Here is a 12,772-nt window from a genome sequence, read left to right as displayed (position 1 = left end):
AGCCTACATACATATACTTTATTTATTTATTTAAAACACAACCTTYCCGCATAAGGTCCTCCTCTTCCTATCCACTTCCCTAACATTACCACCTGTATAAAGTACTCCTCCCACCTTCCCCTCCATCCATCCCCTTCCATCCCCTACCCTTATCTTCTCCATCTTCTTATTTATTTATTCAAACCCTCAATCAGACAATCAATCAATCAATCATAATCAAACAAAGATGTCTTGGCTATCACCAAAAGGAATCACTCAGAGGAAACCACAGCACTCATCACAACTGCTTTCCAAACAACTGCCTAATGACGAAAAGTCTAGGTCCTTCGAATCACTGCCTATAGTCAACATTGGCCAGTCTAAAGATGTTGGGTCGCAATATTCACCATCGACAACATCCACTACATCGACATCAACAACAATGTCCGCAGCAAATATGTCAACTTCCACACCATCACTCCCAACAGTTTCTCCATGGACCACCTCTACGATCACATCCACAACATCGACGACAGCCGCTCCCACACCATCACCCTGGACATCACTCAACCCGTCATCACCATCACCCCCAGCACCCCCTTCGACATTTGACCAAACATCATCGCCAATACCAATTGACAATGGTGGCAGCGGCAACAGCAACAGCATAAGAAAAGGCAGCGCCAGTGGCTCATCGCCATCGACACCTCAGCGACCAAACTACCCTCCACCTCCAGTGCCTCCCCGTCTCAAGTCGGGCATCTTATCGCCCTCGCCATCGACCTCACCTTCGACTCCCTTGGGCGGCAGCCCATCACCAATGCGCAAGGCACCATCATCTCCCCTGCCGCCACTGCCACGCTCAATGATGAGCAATGGACATGTCGCCCACCCCGGCAGTGGAAGTGGCAATGGCAATGGCGCGACCATCCACGGCAGCCCATCACCACCATCACAGCTGGTGTTCACCAGAGGACAGATGTCCTCGCCAAGTCTACTCCAACACGGCCGCGCTAGCGGTAGTCCTTTGGGCTCGGCTCGCATGGGCATGCCCAAGGTGCCCGGCGGCAAGAACAGCAGGAAGCGTGGAGTCACCGTGGCCGCGTCCGACGACTCAGAGTCGCGTAGATTCATTATGATGGGACCTGTCCAACCGATACGTCCCCGTAGCAAGTCAGTCGAGTTGCTTGCATCGTGGGACTATGTTGCATGGGAGCGCCGCGACTCCATCGACGAATACGTCAAGGAGCAGGCATCCCCCTACGACGAGATGAACATGGCGGACGAGCTGCCAATGCGCGGCCCTAGGATAAACGGCTCACTGTCACTTAGTCGCGGCAGTAGTATCTCGCAGCGTTTCACCGCAGGCGGCGATCTAGCCAACGGCAACAGCACAGCCATAGGTAATGGCCAGGACGGCGCAGCCGACAACACCTCGCCATCATCCTCGCCACGATCCACAACCAACCAGCAGCATCAATCATTGTCACCAGTCATTGTTCTGACCAACGAGCGATCCAACTCAATGGGCAGCATTGGTAGCAACAGATCAAACTCTGTTGTTGGAGGTCTTGGCACATCCAGCAACAGTCTAACATTCGAGAACAACGAGGAACACAAGCCATCAGTGGTCTCTGGCCGCAAGGAGCATCTTCTGGATTACCTTTGTAATAAGAACAAGCTAGGTAGGTTGGAGTTGGATGATTCAAATGATTGATTGATTGATTCGTTGGACTAACATGACCATCCATCCATCCATCCAACAACAGACTTGCCATATGTATATAGTTTCCTCACGACTTTTAGTTACTTCATGACGCCAGAGGAGTTGTTCGACTTCCTCGTTAGGAGGTATGAGAACAACCATGATGGTTCACTAAAGCTATCCACTGGTGATGACAGCAACGATAGTATTAGACAAAAGTATGTACTAACTGGAATGATTCCAGCCTCGGCCTCAGCCCCCCGATCAACCCCACCTCACACACTCATACTAATACTCTAATCAATATAGTGTAATCATTGTATTATTAGTTTGGATCGATTCCAACTATGCAGACTTCCAAGATAATGAGATACTGCATCAGAGATTGTTGACTTTTTGTCAACAGCAGCAACAGAACTCACGCGCGTTGATGGAGGCCGTCGACAAACAGGTCGTCATGCGCTCGAATATAGACAGTCTGTTCGAGCTGATGCGCGCCGATCTACAACACTCACCACGTAGCATTAGTAGTGCCACGAGCAGCAAGTCACAATCACAGACGTACGCAGCACACCAGCTACAGGACTGGCTGGTGCAACACTTGTCGGTGGGACGCGCGGCAGCCGACATTGTGATCAAGAACATGATCATCGCCAAGAAGGTGACGCCGGGCAGCAGTGGCTCGTCGACTGGCAAGGCAGCGAGTGGCAGTGATGCCAGTCGCAACAAGATCCAGCGCGACGACGTCTTTTCCATCCCGCCGGTGCCAATCTCCAAGGAGTCGTACTCCAAGACGTTCTTGGACCACCACCCGCACGACCTGGCCAAGCAGCTCACGATCATTGAGTTTGGCATGTTCCAGCGCATCAAGATCCGCGAGCTCTACCACAAGAGCTGGACGGTGGCCAAGACCAAGTTCGAGACCAGTCCCAACGTGATGGAGATGATCAACAACTCGAACCGCGTGGCCAACTGGGTGGCGACAGAGGTCGTCACCACACCACATCCCAAGAAGCGTGTCGAGGTGCTCAAGCGCTTCATCACCACGGCCGAGTACTGCCGCAAGATCAACAACTTCAACACGATGATGGAGATCGTCTCGGGTCTGAGCAACTGCTCGGTGCGCCGTCTCAAGGACACATGGAAGGCTCTGCCACGCGCCTATCAAAACTCATTCAAACAGATGTCCGACTTCTTCTCGACCAACGAGAACTGGAAGCTGTATCGCAGTGCGATCAAGGCGCGCGAGTTCCCCTGTCTTCCCTACCTCGGCCTGTTCCTGCAGGACATCAACTTCCTCGAGGATGGCAATGCCAACAACATGGTCCAAGGTGGCGGTGGCGTCATTGGCGGTGAAACGTCAGTCATTGGCAGCTCACCATTATCATTGTCCGCTGGCATGGACCAGGTGGTCAACTTCAAGAAGATGACACTGTTGTCAGGTATCTTCAAGAACTTGATGTTCTTCCAGAAGCATCCATATCTCAGCTTCACCAGCAACTCCAACGCTCAGAACTTCCTCGACAAGGACATGCTGATCCTTCCCGACAAGGAGCTGTACGCCTTCTCCAAGTTTGTCGAGTCGCCCACCAATCCACTCAACAAGCTTACCAAGTCCAAGCAAGCATCTGTGATGTAGTCATCATCATTCATCCTCCCTTCTCCTCCACCTCTCTGTACATAATAATAATAATAATACCTGTGTCCACATGTGAGGGATATACCATTGTCCCTCCATCTTCATCCCTATCTCTCACTTTGTATGTTGTTGGTTTGTACATGATAACTCTCTGAATGTTGTTCTCCTTTAATATACATTGTTGTGTAGCGTAGTCGTTGCTTCGAAGGAAAATCCTAGCCCTCACTCGCGGGCATCCATACATCCAGATGTGTCAACTACTACTACTACCATAGTTTCACTCTCTTCTTACAAGATGATATAAGAGGTGAGTTTGAGCCTCTTGGTACTACCTGTTCTTCAGTCTCCATTGTTCTTTGTACATTATTGCTGACTGCTATCCTCCTAAGTATTGCACTGCCATTTGTTGTAGTTGTAGTTGTAGTTGTAGACATCTGTTGTTGAGGTTGTAGTTGTAATGGTTGTGGTTGTTGTTGTAGATGTAATGTGTTGACTGTTCCGAAAGGTGTTTGATTGAGTGGCGCCAGTGTTGTGTTGGCGGCAACATTGTTTGACTGTGGCGGATGATTGAGTGGCCCGACCAAAGGTGTTGACGGAACACTTAAAGATGTAGGTGTAAGTGAAGGTGATATACTATGATTAAATACATTGTTATTATTATTATTATTATTGTTGTTGTTGTTGATGTTCAAGTTGGTTGTTGTTGCTGCAGTAGTGGCTGTAGTCGTAGTTGTAGTTGTAGTTGTCAACAAGTTGGCATTGTTGTTGTTAATGTTATTGAGTACGAAGTGATTGTTATTATTATTGTTCAGAGGCATGAAGATTGGTTGATTGTTGTCCCTGTCCCTGTCCCCGACTGGCTGCATAACATGCAGGAATGTCTGGTTCAAAAGTAGAACTGGCGGCGTTGGTGTGTTGCCAATGTTTGGCGTCATTGATAACATTGAGGGTGAGGACAGTGGCGATGGTGACGACAAGTCATGTGACAGATACGGTGGCACCGCATGTTGTTGATGTATAACCGGTCGAATGATCGGTGAGTATGTAGGTGGCATATCCATCTTTGGTATATCTGTATCTATCAATTATCTATTATATTATATATTATCTGTTCAATGACACATTGGCTACTTCTTTGCAAGATAGAATAGTGTCTGTCAGGGAGAGAGGCTGGTGATCCGATTAATGGATCGAATTGGATTGATTGATTGATTGCTTGGGTGGAAGAGGCTTTGTGAGTGTGAAGGGACGCGTGCTTGGTGATTGGTTGAGATTGGACAGATGAGTGTGGGCTGGGGCCGAGAATCTTGATGTTCTAATCTAGGCTCACTTTCAAACTACAAAGATATATTAATTTTTTAATTAATCTAATACTACTTAGAGATATATATATATATATATAGATTGATTGATTGATTGATTGATTGGTTGATAATGTCTTGCAGACTTTGAGTTCACTGTGGTAGATGATTGGCCTTGGATTGATAGTAGTACTGTCACTCTTTTAATGAGAGTGGAGTGAAGTGAAGGTGAAGAGTGAATGAACGAGGATAGAGAGATAGATAGACAAAGAGATAAAACTTGTCGCGTGATGATGGATAGTGAGAGAGAGAGAGTTAATGATTAACAGTGTCTATCACACTTAAAGTTAATTAATTTGAGGAGATAACCGAACTAGTGATGGATGATGAATGGATGATGGATGGATGATGGATGGATGGATGGCTGGATAGCTAGATATGGTGTGACTGATTATATATATTATTAATGTAATAGTGTGTGGGTGAGTGATTGATTGAGTGAGTGTGTGACGATGAGAGTGGAAGTGATAGGGTGATGAGGCGGATGGTCAACTCCAATGATTGTTGGTTGGTTGGTATTAAGGTGTGTGTATGTGTATAGATGATTAAATCGTTCGGGCGTTGTGTTGTGGTTAGGGGTTGGTAGTGATGGTGGTAATGGATGTTGAATGTGTGTGTGTGATTGCACTTATCAGAGTCGACTACTTCTTGAAAGGTCTCTAAAACAACACGACCTTATTTGGTCATATGTCAATATAATGGTGACTTTAAAAGTTAATAAATATATATATAAAAAATATTTATTATATATCGGTTCATTGATTGGATCGATCCGTTTGATTGTTATATTTATTGATATGATTGATTATTCAATAATCAATCCATTCGTTTATTGATGGACTTTCATACCGATGCCTCAACATAGAGGCCTTGAGTGTCAAACTCAATCACCATACTGTCTGATGTAACTGAGTGCTTGGCGAATATGTCCGTGATCATTTTGGTTATTTCAGTGTGATTTCCAGATGCCAGACATAGCACTGTTGGCCCTGATCCACTTAGGAACACTCCAAACATGCCAGGTATATTTGGACCAAGTGATAGGATCTCCTCCAGACCCGGGACCAACTTGGCCCTGTATGGCTGGTGTACACGATCGTTGAACATCAAGCATGAGGTTTGATTTTCTGATGGTGTCGAAGGAGGTGTGTCCTGGAACGAACTACATAGCATGGCCGTCAACATAGACACACGTTGTATATTGAATACAACATCTTGACGTGAGTACTGAGCGGGCAAGACTGTGCGTGCCTCCGAGGTCAGCACCTGGAAGTGAGGGATGACCACGATCGCCCGGAGGAAAGTGCTTGGTGAGATGGGGATGGTGCGACAGGTGGTCTGCGGCTCGGTGCCAACGACAATGTTAAAGTTGCCAAAGACTGCCGCGGAGATGTTGTCGGCCGAAGGCTCATAGCTAACTGCCTTTTGGAATATCTGATTGGATGTCCATCCAAGGCCAGCCAATTGATTTGCGATAAGTATAGAAGTAGCGATGCTTGCTGCGCTGCTACCCATTCCTCTTCCAATCGGTATGCTATTCTCCACTTCGAGTAGTAGTCGCTGTCCAGATGGCAATGTGAAGTGTTCCTTGTTCTCCTGAAGCACTCTATCGAGTATCTGTACTAGGAAGTTCTTGCTTGGCTGGCTTGGTATAGGGGAGTCGGCATTGTATCTTCCTAGGCCTGTGTATACTACCCTATACCTATCAGACCAAGTATTCTTTGCATCATCCTCTTGACTATCTTGTTGTTCATAAGAAACAGTAGTCACAATATACAACTTTAATGCAATAGACAATGTATCGAATCCACATCCAATGTTTGCTGTTGTAGCAGGTACTCTAACTTTGAACAATCTCTTTACTTTTGTCATCCTCCTCTCTTTCTTATGTGCTTTATATGTATGTAGAATGTATATATTACAATGAATAGTGATTGAATGAATTAAGAGTGTGAAGGCCCATCATTGAGCCTCGCTCACACTCAATCCCTCCATCACTTTCATCTAATCACTCAACCCATCTAAACAAGTTGTCACCCTTTCGTCCCATTTTGGTTGGACCTGATGAAGTGATTGATTTAGTGATTGATGTTCACTCAACACATCGATCATTGACAACATGTCTAATTTGTTATACATATAACTTGCCCTTTAACTTACAAGCCCAAGGTCAACGCTCACTCCCATCACAACTACTTCCCCACCCCACCACACTGCCACGATGCCAGCTCACACCTTTAAAGGGTTGTGTTTGTTTGTTTGTTGGAAGTGAATGATGACTGTGATGATTGATTTGGGAGGGGAAACACAACAACAACTTCATTATTTAATTAACAAGTTGTAAAGACACAATCATATAAATATAACAACATAATAGATATTATTATCTCAAACGAACTACATAGAAGATGGGAAACGCACAGTCTGGTGAGACACCAAACACTCTATTCCCTGCAAACAAGGGCAATGCTATTGGTGTACATGATAAGGCGAATAATGGCAATGAATACAATCAGACAGGTTACCATGTGTTGCAGGTACAACCAAACTCTCCAGCATGTGGTCGACTAGTACCCTTCTTTGACTTTATAGTCGCTGCCAACCAGGTCATCTTTGACAAGGAGGACTCACGCTTTGCCGATACCTTCCGAGAGAATGTTGGTAAAGAAGTTCAACTAATCGTGTATAATATCAAGTCTGATACAACTAGAGGTATGCATTAACTGATTGATTGATTGAGTGAGCGAGTAAGTAAGAGCGAGATCACTGACACTCACTCATACACCACAGAACAAGTGATCGTTCCTAGCAACTCATGGGGCGGAAATGGATTGGCTGGTATAAGCATTCGCTTCTGCTCTTGGGTCAAGACATTGGAGACTGTATGGCATATACTCGATGTGTATATGAACTCACCGGCGCATGAGTCGGGTCTGCAGACTCGCACCGACTATATAGTAGGCACTCCCGATCTCATACTCAATGAACAAGAGGACTTCTTCACGTTGATCAACAACAATATGTACAGACCCATTCAACTCTACGTCTACTCGTCGCTGACGGAGCAGGTGAGACTCGTCACCATCACGCCCAACAAGAACTGGGGTGGCTCTGGCAGTCTTGGATGCGACATTGGTTATGGACTACTTCATCGCATACCAACCAAGCAGAGTGTCACCACCCAAATGATATCTCCATCAATGGATCAACTCAAGTCTATGCTTCCCGCTTCTTCTTCTTCCTCTTCATCACAGTCTCCACCATCAAATTTAAACAACAACAACAACAACAACATCAATAATGATAATAATAATAATAATGGACTTACACCAAACAGACCGTCTGGTGGCGGTATGGACGACGGATTAATAGAGACAACAGAGCCAATCAAATTGGATCTTACTCAACTGGACATTCATGGCAATAATGATCCAAGTGCACAACAAACTCAACAACAACATAACATTGATCAGTCCAAGCAACAACAAGTTGCGCCAACCTCATCATCCACATCCTTTCAACATATCTCATTAGAATAGAATAGAGTAGAATACACGATATCTTCGTCATCAACCCTTACCCTTGCCCTTACCCTTGCCCTCACACGCTCATCTTGCTGAACAAACACAAGTGTTGACTTTGACTTTTTTGAGTCACACACTCTCTTTGATGATGATGGGTCGGTCGTGTGATGAGTCAGTTCATTAGACAGTCTCGTGTCAACTTATATTATACATATATTATACATATATATAGGTAGTTGTAGGGAAGATATAAGCGTGTACAGACCAGACACGACTTCATTCGTTCATTCAATCACATAGAGACAAACAACACAACAACCAATGTCTCAACAACAACAACAACAACAACAAGGAGGTTCAGGCACAAAGGCAGAGGACTATAATGATAGCGCATTCCAGTATTGGATATTGTTCTCTCTGTTGATAGTGTTGCTGCCTAGTACATTGTGGGCGAAGCGTCAGCTCTTCCCAAAGAAGCCATGCAAGAAGATCGATTGTAGCTGTCCAGGCTGCGAGCGAAAGATTGGCATGAGGATCAAAGAACAACAGCGCGAGATAAAGTCAGTGTCCAACTACGTGCGCTTCGGTCTGCTCGCACTCCTTTGGCTGGTGTTCTTCATCGTGCTGTTCAAGGTGGCGGGTGGCGGCATCGCCGAGCACGAGCCATACAACCCATACTCGGTGCTCGGTCTGCAGACGGGCGCTACCGAGGAGGAGATCAAGAAGACGTACAGGAAGCTCAGTTTGCTGCATCATCCGGACAAGGCCGTGAACAAGGCTGAGTCTGAGGAGAAGTTCATTGCCATCGCCAAGGCGTACACAGCGCTCACCGACCCTGCCATCCGCGAGAAGTGGGAGATGTACGGCAATCCAGACGGCCCACAGCCAATCTCGGTCGGCATTGCACTTCCCTCGTGGTTGGTCGACAAGAACAACTCATCGATCGTGCTGGCTATCTATCTTATCGCCTTGGTCGTGCTGGTACCCTCAGGAGTGTACTTCTGGCGCAAGAGTGCCAAGAAACTCTCGTCAGGTGTTGTCTCAGAGAACTCAATGGGACTGTACTATCACGTGATCAGCGACAAGACATTGTTAAAGTCTTTAATCGAGATCATTGGCGCGTCAGCAGAGTTCAAGGAATCGCTTCCAGAGAGGACCACGGACGAGGAGGCACTCAAGGCGCTGCACAAGTACCTGCCTACCGAGCACAAGATCAAGAAGTTCCGCTTCAACCAACCATACATTGTCAAGGCCACCACACTGCTCTACGTTCACATCTCGCGCGCTCATCAACATCTGCCCGAGAACCTGGCACAAGACCTCCAGGAGGTCCTGGGAAAGGTGCGCATGCTGGTCAACGGTGCCTTCCAATTAGTCAAGGAGAGAAGAATGATGGTGCCCATCATCGAGCTCACCAGGCTCATTCAATGCATCACTCAGAGCGCATGGGAGGAGCAAACCCTCAAGCAAGTGCCCTATCTCGACTCCTTTGCCATCAACTCACTCCATTTCCGCAAGGTTCACGACATTGCCAAGTTCAAGAGATTGGAGTATGTATTGGATCATTGATCGCGAGCCGGCTCGCTCACTTACTTACGCTCACTCGCACAAACATAGACCAGAGACACGTAAGGAGTACTTGCAGGATTCGTACACAGCAGCTCAGTTGCAGGACATTGAGAATGTGTTGGAGAAGATACCAACAGAGGTGGGCATCAAGTATCAGGTGATCACAGAGAAGGACGGTATCATCTATACAACATCCGTCTGCACATTGGAGGTGGAGTTCATTGACAAGACACCAAAGAAGAAGACTAAGCAACAGCAGGCGGCCGACGAGTCGTCAGCTAGTGCTGGTGCCAAGTCCCCCTCGACAGAGGAGACAGCAGAGGATGGCAAGGGCCAGGATGCGTCACAGGAGAACACCTCCACCTCGCCCGTGGTAGCAGGTGGACAGAAGAAGCAGAAGGGTATCTCGAGAAAGAAGGGACAGGCCGCCAAGGAGCGCGAGGAAAAGAAGCTGATGAAGGAGAAGAAGGAGCGCGAGGAGCAGGAGAAGAAGGAGCGTCGCGAGCAGAGGGCCATCGAGAGGGAGCGTCGACAGCTGGAGCGCGATGCCAGACGTCAGGCACAGAAGAACGGCGAAGTCATCGACGACGAGGACGACGGACTGTCGGACGACGACGAGGATCTGCGCGACACCGATTCGGAGCACGAGCTCTCGGACAGCGACTCGGACTGGGAGCCACCCGCCAAGCCAAAGAAGCCCAAGGCCAACGACAACTACTATCACAGCCCATTCGTCAATGACGATCGCAACATGTGCTGGTGGATCATCTTTGGCGACCGCATCAAGAACGAGCTGGTGGCCATTGGCAAGTCAGAGTCGAGCGAGCCTGGCAACACTATCAAGATACAGTTCCTGACGCCTCGCGAGCCAGGCCAGTACTCCTACTCGCTGCACCTCATGTGCGATGGCTACATTGGCTGCGACTCACAATACACTCTCAACCTCGACATCAAGCAGAATCCCAATCCAATCGAGTTGCCACCAGGTCCTGGTCGTGCGCCCCAGCAGCCTCTCACCAAGAAGGAGTTGAAGGAGCAGAAGAAACAAAAGAAGCTACAATAAATACATCCACATACCTAACAAACAACAATAACAATGATACATCATGATGTGGAACATGTCCAACAATGTTTGCTACGCACATGCGATGATTGATGGACTTGTCTTGGCAAGTGAGGTTGTGGGTCTTGGGTAGGTGGGCAGGGTAGGACCATCGGACCTGACATCGCGATCTATCCATCCTTAAGTCGCGCGCATGTTTGTGTTGGACTGATCACAAGTATGTTCATTCATTCAGACATAATCCAATGTAACCTTTAGGAACTGACGGATGTTGATGATGAATGATTGAGTCAACATACATAGTATGAACATCCACTTTTAGAACGACATGGACAACAACCTCATCACAATCTCCAACTATGGACTATGTTGAGCCAGGTGTTTGGATCGATCAAAGTATTCTTAGGACTATCCACTCGAGTAGGTGAGTTTGATCAAACATGTTGATCGACTTTCGAGAGACGTGCTTGGTAAGGTTAGGTCAATGTTTGGTATGGTCGACACACAGCGAGGGTTCGTTTGCTGTTGTGCCCTGGGCAAGCCAATGGCATCAAGGCACATCAGACCAGAAGGCTGCAAGTATTGATAAGTCGCTTTTCTAGATTTATAACTTAAAGTAGGTAAGTGCTCTTGCCTCTCGTGGGGACGGGACCCAAACAGGCAGGGAGTGTATGCATGCAATCGCCATCGGCATCCATCGATAAGTATATATTCGCGTGTCCAAGGGTATATCTGATATTTGATGTCACTCGTTCCATGAATCAATCCATCGCTCCACGCCACTCCATTTCTACAACATCCATTCACTTCTCAATAGATTCAAACAAGGCAACAAGGAACAAACCGTTGGAGTTTTGAAGACTCTATCTTATTCCACGATGGTGGCACATCAGTTCTGTTTGTCGTTATGTAGTTGATGATGACGATGTACATGTGTGCTGAATCTTTTTATTCAAACTTGGGGGTGTGATGTGGGTCCACAAGGACATTGTCTGGGGGATCAAGACCATCTTGGACCACGCGGTTTGTCAATGCCAATAATAGTGTGTTGTTTGGGTTCATGCGCGTGAGTGTATGAATGAGTGAGTGAATCAATGTAGAGACAGACCATTTTTCAAAATTGGTGATGGTTTGGTCGAGGTGAGATACACTCGCTGTGCCAGTTTGCCCCGTGTTTGGCACACATATGCGTATGTGATTATTCTGTATCACCCTTCGATCAGGCTTGCACCTCGATAAAAATCTCCTCGGCCTCGATTAACATCAATTTACCAAAAAAATACCTAAAGGTTGTATGGTGATGTGTATGAGTGTGATGTACTTATCAATGGAAGAAAGTGAGTATGAATGCGGAGCAGTGCCAAGCTGGGCTTCCACCACAACCTTTAAATGATGTCCACTTGCGCAACCACTTGGTAATCAAACACTGTATAATTACTACTACTACATCTTATAAGATAGATATATATAACAATACACAGAGTACTGTAACAATACTCAATATCAACATTCTGTGTGTCTTATAATCATTATCTATTTCATTTCTTATATCTTGATCTAAATCAATCTCGTACTTGCGCGCGCACAAACACACCTAAAAAGGTATGAATCTCATCTCAACTCAACTCAACCCAATTCAACCCCCACCCACCCCTCCCTCAAGTCAACTGCCACCAACCCCCCCTTAAACACACTCGCGCGCCAGACGGCGTCGTGTCGACGACCGCGGCTGTACTTGGCTTTGGCGACAACAAGGACATCAACGTCATTGATCCAACTCAATCAACTCCATCATCCATTCATTCACTCATTCACTCATTCATTCTCACTCACTACACTTCGCATGCATGCACACTCCAACAACAACAAAAACAAACTATTTTTTTAATATATATTAATATCCTAATCCAATTCCAATCCAATCTGCGACTG

General features: G+C 46.6%; 5 protein-coding genes across 5 annotated transcripts; 3 read left to right on the top strand and 2 right to left on the bottom strand.

Moving 5' to 3' along the window:
* Positions 1-226: 226 nt before the first annotated feature.
* Positions 227-3,323, top strand: SAMD00019534_032830 (hypothetical protein; the record flags this gene model as incomplete). The annotated part of the gene is made up of 3 exons (XM_012901416.1): positions 227-1,664; positions 1,749-1,902; positions 1,994-3,323. The coding sequence occupies 3 exons, from the start codon at positions 227-229 to the stop codon at positions 3,321-3,323; spliced, it is 2,922 nt and encodes a 973-aa protein (XP_012756870.1).
* Positions 3,324-3,589: 266 nt separating this feature from the next.
* Positions 3,590-4,384, bottom strand: SAMD00019534_032820 (hypothetical protein; the record flags this gene model as incomplete). The annotated part of the gene is made up of 1 exon (XM_012901415.1): positions 3,590-4,384. One exon carries the CDS (start codon positions 4,382-4,384, stop codon positions 3,590-3,592), a length of 795 nt encoding a protein of 264 aa, XP_012756869.1.
* A 1,146-nt stretch (positions 4,385-5,530) lies between these two features.
* Positions 5,531-6,556, bottom strand: SAMD00019534_032810 (hypothetical protein; the record flags this gene model as incomplete). Its single annotated transcript, XM_012901414.1, has 1 exon — positions 5,531-6,556. A coding segment is annotated over one exon (1,026 nt), but the record flags the coding sequence as incomplete, so codon positions are not given.
* Positions 6,557-7,092: 536 nt separating this feature from the next.
* Positions 7,093-8,223, top strand: SAMD00019534_032800 (hypothetical protein; the record flags this gene model as incomplete). The annotated part of the gene is made up of 2 exons (XM_012901413.1): positions 7,093-7,396; positions 7,475-8,223. 2 exons carry the CDS (start codon positions 7,093-7,095, stop codon positions 8,221-8,223), a joined length of 1,053 nt encoding a protein of 350 aa, XP_012756867.1.
* A 306-nt stretch (positions 8,224-8,529) lies between these two features.
* Positions 8,530-10,840, top strand: SAMD00019534_032790 (hypothetical protein; the record flags this gene model as incomplete). Its single annotated transcript, XM_012901412.1, has 2 exons — positions 8,530-9,758; positions 9,826-10,840. The coding sequence occupies 2 exons, from the start codon at positions 8,530-8,532 to the stop codon at positions 10,838-10,840; spliced, it is 2,244 nt and encodes a 747-aa protein (XP_012756866.1).
* Between the last annotated feature and the right edge of the window lie 1,932 nt (positions 10,841-12,772).

The sequence above is a fragment of the Acytostelium subglobosum genome, assembly GCF_000787575.1.
Source record: "Acytostelium subglobosum LB1 DNA, scaffold: scaffold5, whole genome shotgun sequence".
Taxonomy (NCBI): Eukaryota; Evosea; class Eumycetozoa; order Acytosteliales; family Acytosteliaceae; genus Acytostelium; species Acytostelium subglobosum.
The sequence above is the reverse complement of the archived record's forward strand: the minus strand, read 5'-3'. Positions and strand labels throughout refer to the sequence as shown.